This window comes from Pteropus alecto, unplaced genomic scaffold, assembly GCF_000325575.1.
Source record: "Pteropus alecto unplaced genomic scaffold, ASM32557v1 scaffold125, whole genome shotgun sequence".
Lineage (NCBI taxonomy): Eukaryota > Metazoa > Chordata > Mammalia > Chiroptera > Pteropodidae > Pteropus > Pteropus alecto.
In genome coordinates this window covers 10,888,676-10,895,529 of record NW_006436888.1, presented here as the reverse complement: position 1 = coordinate 10,895,529, position 6,854 = coordinate 10,888,676, and the positions used below count along the sequence as shown (strand labels likewise).

Genomic DNA, 6,854 nt, shown 5'->3' with positions numbered 1-6,854 from the left:
AAAGCCGGCAGTCCAGGCTCAGGTGATCTCTTAGGTTAAACCAGGACCTGGACGGGAGTTCTGTGGGGCTCGGATCCCCGACACCACCCCGGCCCAGGGAAGGCTCTCCTGGGCCCCCTGTCCATCTCCCGGCGGTCCCATGAGCAGGCCTGGAAGCCCACCCACCCAGAGTTTGGGGCCGGCTGGGCGGCTGGCCTGCATGGGGATGAAGTCAAGCTCAGGGGAGCGAGAAGCTGGCACCGAACTTCCTGGGGAGCTGGGGGTGGGCCAGGGCCCAGCAGGCCAGCTAGAGGCTTCTTCTCAGAGCACGGTGGCCCTGGGGACGCTGCACGAGATGTAGTCCAGCCAGAGTGGCCCCCAGCCCCGCCCCAGGCCGCATGGCCCGGGAGGCTGCCTGTCCCTGGAGCTCAGCCTGCTTTCCCGCCCAGGCTGCCCTGTTCCTGGGTGCTCCCACCTGTAGCTCCATCGGTGAAAAAGAGACACTTAGAGTGAGCAAGGGGCGACTTGGGGGGAGGGAGGGGCATGCGAAGGGGTGCCACAGACCAAGGGGCCCAGGGCCCGCACACACCCCCACTCGCTGCCTCCTGAAGCCAGGCCTGCGTTCCCTGGGCAGGAGGGAAGGGGCCAGGATGGTCTGACTTTGCCCCAGCTCTCTGTCATCGTGCCACCAACTCAGCCCCAATAGCTAGAAGATGAGTCCCCTCCCCTGTTTTGTCCGAGTCAGATGAGAGAAAAGATGCACAGCGCCAGACGCAAATATATGATGTTATATTAGTTTCAGGTACATCACTAGCAATGAGATATTTATGCGACTTACAAAGTGATCGCCCCAGTAAGTCTGGTGCTCGCCTGGCACCTCGCACAGTTATCACAATGTTCCTGATTATGCTGATTATGTTCCTCACGCTGTACTTTACATCCCTATGACTATTTTGTAACTACCAATTGTACCCGTTAATTCCTTCCCTTTTGCTCCCAACCCTCCAGCCCCTCCCATCGGCAACATCCAAAGTTCTCCGTATCTGAGTTTCTTTCCGTGTTGTTCGGTTTTTTTTTTTTTTTTTCGAGTTTAACCATCATTCTATTTTCTATTTTTATCGTGCTGTTCGTTTTTTTTTAGATTCCACATGTAAGTGGATCACACAGCATTTGTCTTTCTGTCTGACTTACTCCACTCAGCACGACACCCTCTGGGTCCATCCATTGTTGTCGCGGATGGCGAGGTCTCAGTCTTTTTTATGGCTGAGTAATATTCCCTTGTGTACAGGCACCATCTCCTCTGCCCATCCATCCATGACGGAGGCCCAGGTGGCCTCCATACTGTGAATGACGCTGCAGTGAATGTATGGATGCGCATGTCCCTTCGAAGTAGTGTTTCGGTTTCTTCAGATAAATACCCCAAAATGGGATTGCTGAGTCTTTCTTTGTCTCGTTATAGCCTTTGTTTTAAAGTCTATTTTGTCTGGTATAAGTTGCGTTCACAGACTTTTTGTTTCCATTTTCATGAAACGCATTTTCCCACCCCTTTACTTTCCGTCTGTGTGTGTCTTTCAATCTGAAGTGAGTCTCTTGTAGGCAGCGTCTGTGGGGGTCTGGTTTTCTTATCCGTTCGGCCACCCCATCTTTTAACTGGAGCACCTAATTCATTTACATTCAGAGTAATCGTTGATGGATATATAGTTATTGCCATTTTATTAATTACATTTTTGAATCTTTTTTTTTTTTTTCCCTTTTTTCTTCTTAATGAAGTCCCTCCAGCATTTCCTGTAACCCTGGCTTGGTGGCGATGAACTCCTTTAGCTTCGTCTTGTCCGGGAAGTTCTTTCTCTGTCCTTTGATTCTAAATGACAGCCTTGCTGGGTAGAGTCATCTTGGTTGTAGGTCCTGGCTTTTCATCACTTTGAATATTTCCTGCCAGTCCCTTCTGGCCTGCAAAGTATCTGTTGAGGAATCAGCTGACAGTGTTATGGGTGCTCCCTTATAGGTGACTAGTTGCTTTTCTCTTGCTGCTTTTAAGATTCTTTGTCCTTAACGTTGGCATTTTAACGATGCTGTCTTGGTGTGGCCTCTTTGGGATCATCTCGTTTGGGACTCTCCGCACGTCCTGGGCTGGTATGTCTATTTCCTTCGCCGGGTTGGAAAAGTTGTCAGTCATTATTTCTTGAAATACGTTTTTAAGTTTTTGCTCTGTCTCTTCTTCTGGTCCCCTTATGATGAAAACATTGGTACGCTTGATACTGTCCCGGAGGCCCCTTAAACTATCCTCATTTCTTTGGGTTTTTTCTTGTTGCCGTTAGTTTTCTGCTACCTTCCCTTTTAACTCGTCGATGGGATCCTCTGCTTCATCTAATGTTAATTCCTTCATTTCGGTTCTTGTAGTCTTCATTTCTGACTAGTTCTTTTTGTTTTCTATTTCCATTTTTATGTTTTTTTTTTTATCTCTTTGTTCAAGTTCTCACTGAGCTCATCTACTCTTCCCCTAAGTTCACTGAGCATCCTTATAACCAGTGTTTTGAACTCTGCAGCTGGTAGGTTGCTTGTCTCCAACTTGTTTAGTTCTTTTTCAGGAGTTTTGTTCTGTCCTGTTTCTTTGTCTCCCTATTTTGGCTGCCGCCCAGGGTTTGTTTCTGTGTATCAAGTAGGGCTGCTATGTCTCCCGGTCTTAGTACAGTGGCCTTATGTAGTAGGTGGGACCAAGTAGCATGGTCTTCCCTGATCACCTGAGCCGGGAACTGCAGGTGTGTCCCTTGTGTGGGTTGTGTGTGCCCTGTTGTAGTTGACCCTTAGTTACTGTTGGCTCGTCAATAGGAGGGACTGACTCTCAGGCTGATTGGTGGGGACTGGCCATGACCACCGTGGAGAAGCTGTAGCAGGGCTGACCCTACGGAGCAGCATTCACTTTAGCAGGGCTCTGGTGCCCGCCTCTCTGCCCTTTGGGCGTGTCGTCTTTGGATGTGACCCCAGGTGCTCTGGCTCAGAAGGAAGCCGGCCACCAGGCATGCAAGCCAATGCCTCTGGGGAGGGGCCCGCCACAGGCCAAGTTCAGCCACAACCTGTACTCTGCCCAAGGCCGCCAGGCATGAGGCACTAAGCAATTTGCAGATGGCTGTCACCCGTGCTGAGCTTGGAGGTGCCTCGAGAGTCCACGCTGTGGACTGAGGCCGGCTGCTGCCAGTGCCTGGCTTGGAGCTGCCTAGCTAGAGGTACAGGGCATGCTGAGGCCAGATGCTGCTTGTTTGGGGTTTATGAACCTTTGAGAGATTTTAGGAAAGTCCACAGCATGCTCCAAAACAGGCCATTTGTACAGAAAACCCACTGGAAACAGCTTGGGTGGGCCCGCACATTGGGAGGGGTGGGGTCTTGAGGAATCACCGGGGGCGGGGGTGAACAGTGTCAGCCGGGTGGATGGAGCTCAGATATGGTGGTTCCTGTATCTGCAGGCTGGGTGGGGAAGGGCTCAACAAAGGAACAGTGGCCTCCGCCAGCACTTCTGCCCCTCCAGCCTTGGCTCTGAAGCCAGACAATTCAGTTCCTCCCGCGTGTCTCTGGCCCCTTTTGAAGTGCTGCCTGAGTGTCGGAGCTCAGAGCAAGCGAGTCCGTCACTGAGTAAGTCCACACGGGGGCCCTTTAAGAAGATGCCTGGGACCCCAGCCGCCCTATCCCACTCAGCCACAATCTTCACTACTTTCCACAGCCAGATTTTGTGGGGCCTTCTCTTCCTGACTCTGGAACCTGGGCTGGGGAGCCCGGTGTGGGGCTGGGACCCTTTGCTCCTCTTGGGGGACCGCTGCAGCCGAGACGTCCCTCCCCAGTTTTAACTGCCACGCAGGGGGTGGGACCAGCCCGTTCCGTGTCTCTGCACCTCCTACCAGTCTCGAGGCGTGTCCTCAGTTGTACAACTTCCGTTCAGCCAGACCTCAGGCAATTTTCAGTGATGTTCGTCCTGTAGTTTGGTTGTAATTCTGATGTGGTCACGAGAGGAGGTGAGCGCGGCGTCGACCTATTCCACCATCCTGACCGGAAGCGCGCCTCCATTTTTCTATTCCCAATTTACTTATTTTTGTTCTTACCCTTATTAATTCCTGCCTTCTAATTTCCTTTGTCTTTTGCTAACTTCTTGAATCGAGCATGTACTTTGTTCCTTTTCATTTGCATTGCTCAGTAATAGAAGTACTCGGGGCCCGAACCTCCCTCTGGCACCGCTGTGGCTGTGTCCCATCCATGGGACCGACTGCTTTCGTTACTGTTTCCCCAAACTTCTGCAGTTCCAGATTTGATTTCCTCTTGGACCCAAGGGTCATTTCACACGCAGGGATTAAAAAATTAACTTACAGCTTTATCGTCTTGAGACTAGGTAATGCTACCCATACCATGTGGCGAACATTTTCTCGGAAACCTAGTGTGTGGTGATTTTGTGAAAAGCAGGTGCTGCCTCTCCTCTCGGGTAGAGTCTGATCGCGTTGGTCTGACCCTTCGCATTCTGCTGCGGAGGCGTCTGGCGGCTGCTACTTCATGTCCGTTTTCAGTGCCAGGGCCTGAGGCTGGGGTAAGGGTCGGCCCTCCATGTACCTGCGGACAGTGGATGTGGGTACATCCCTGAGGCAGGTTGGGGTGGCAAGGGAGGCGCGGGGCAGGACACTTTGCCCAGGGGGCCGGGGAGGATGAGACCCTCTGTAGGGTCCCTTGCCGTCTTCTGTAGGGTCCCCCGCCCCGAGCCAGGAGCCTGGCTGTGGCTTCTAGACACCCTGCTAGCTTGATTGTGACAGTGTGTGACCTTTCCGGACCGTTCCAGGCTCAGCTTTCCAAACGGGATGAAGATAGTCACAGGGCCTCTGGGTAGCCAGGTAGGGGAGGGGGGGTCGCATGGTCCCCAAGGCCATGGGCACTGGGCTCCCCAGAACGACTTGACGAAAGCATGGGTCTAGCTGGTGGTCCGACTAGGGAGTTCTGTCTGGGGTGGGGGTTGCCCAGGCATGGCAGTAGCCTGGCCCAAGGCTCAGGTCAAAGGCCAGTTTGCAGGGAAGGACTTCCTGGGGTGCGCCATCTCCACGGGGCCACCAAGGGTTGGCCTTAATCCCGTCTAACCCGCAGGCCCCACGCTGGGAGCTGAGAACTGGGGCTGCTTCTCTGTGGTCCGGGCTTCGGGGCCAGGCCGCTCCTGTAGCAGGGGCCTCTGAGCCTCTGGGGGCAGCCGCCCTGGGCCAGCTGGATGGTCCTCCTCTGCTCTCCAAGGCTGCTCACCCAACGCTGGCTGGGAGGGCGGGGTGAGCACCTCCCTGATTTGGGGGCGGGGTGCACTCCAGGGTCTGGACATTGGATGAAACTCACAGGGTGGCCCCGTGACTGGGCTGGGGAGCGCGGGGTCAGTGTAGCCGGCAGCCTGAGGTCGCCTCCCTCCGGATTCTTGCCTTCAGCCTCTTTAGGCCGCCGTGCTCGGGGTCCACCAGGAGGCCGCTCTCGGCCGCTGTCCAGGCCTCTGTGTAGCGCTGCTCCTGCAGGCAGCGCTGCCCCTGGCACAGGAAGATGCGGGCGGCGCGGGCCCGGCCCGGCTGCTCCCACAGGCTGCTTTGGGCTGTGGTGGGTGCCAGCCTGAGGGCCTGGGCCAAGGCCCCTGTGGCCCCGGCCTCATCCCCCAGGCTCAGGAGCAGGCGGCCCCGGGAACACAAGTCCTCCACCCTCGTCCGGAGGTCACAGTCTCCCGCATCCTCCTGGAGCACGCGGTCCAGGTCCCCTAGTGCCCGGCCAAACTCCTGCAGCTCAGCCAGGCAAGTGGCCCGCAGGCGCAGGTGACCGGCCCTGCCACCACTAGCCAGGACGGCCAGCGAGCAGTAGCCCAGCGCCTGCCAGGGCTGCCCCGAGCTCAGGAGGGTACCGGCTTCCTGGGCTGCGGTCTGCGGAGAGGGCAGAGGTGGGGAGCGTGGGTCAGTCCAGAACGGTGCAGCCCCGCAAGGCCCTGCACACCCCGCCTGGTGGAGGAGCTGCCCGTGCCCTCTGCCCCCGCCCTCTGAGATCCCGCCCCCGGAGGCTCTGCCTGCCGAGCTCGCTGGGGCGGCGCCCACTCCCCCCCCACGCCCCCTCTCCCTGGTGCCCCCTCTCCCGGCCCTGCTGCTTTTCTCACTTGGGTGACCCCCTCCCTCTGCTCCTCTCCGAAGTCACCTCCCCAACAGGCCCCTCTGACGAGCTGCTGTCCCGGCCATCCTCCCGCCCTGCCCGTCCTCCCAAGGCTGCCCTGGCCCTGGGGACAGTAGCAAACACGGCCTCTGCCCAGCCTGGTCCTCCAGCCCCCTCCTCGGCCCAAGGGGTCTGCCGAGCACTCAGGGGTTCCCCACTACTGTCCCGCACAGCCACGACGCTGGAAAGGAGACACCGCGCCCACGGCTCCGGCATGGCCCGCAGGTCCCCGGGGCTGGGGTTTACTGCCTGCCCCGCAGCGTCGCGGGCGCGTGGTTGGTTCCGTGTTCCCACCTCTGCGACAGCGCGCAGAGCGAGCGGGGCGGCCGGGGGCCGGGGAGCCCAGCTCGCCTCCCGGCTGTGGGGCGCTGACCGCCGGCTCCACCTGTCCGAGCCGAGCCCCTCGCCGGCGCGACGCTGACCACTTCCGGTCCCCTTCCGGGCGGGTCTCGTCGCCCGGCAACGGCCGCCGCGCGCGTCCTGCCCGCACCCGAAACCAGCTCTGCTCGAGACCCCGCGAGGCCGCTCCTCAGAGATCCCCGGCTCTGCTGTGCCTCCCGAGCTCCGGGTCCCGATGACACTGTCTCCCTGGGCTCGAGATGGCCAGACCTGGGTGCCTCCTGCTCGGCCCCCACCCACCCCACGGCCGCGGTGCTGCGGAGCGGCCGGCGTGGGCTCCGTGG

The 6,854-nt window shown here is 57.7% G+C and overlaps 1 protein-coding gene across 1 annotated transcript in view; it reads right to left on the bottom strand.

Moving 5' to 3' along the window:
• Window positions 1-5,363: 5,363 nt before the first annotated feature.
• The window catches only part of TTC34 (tetratricopeptide repeat domain 34), a 10,531-nt gene continuing 9,040 nt past the window's right edge, over window positions 5,364-6,854 (bottom strand). The window contains exons 7-8 of the mRNA XM_006914462.1: window positions 6,119-6,140; window positions 5,364-5,891 (exon numbers count right to left, since the gene is read on the bottom strand). Coding sequence (XP_006914524.1) covers window positions 5,364-5,891; window positions 6,119-6,140 — 550 coding nt within the window. The remainder of the gene's footprint in view (window positions 5,892-6,118; window positions 6,141-6,854) is intronic.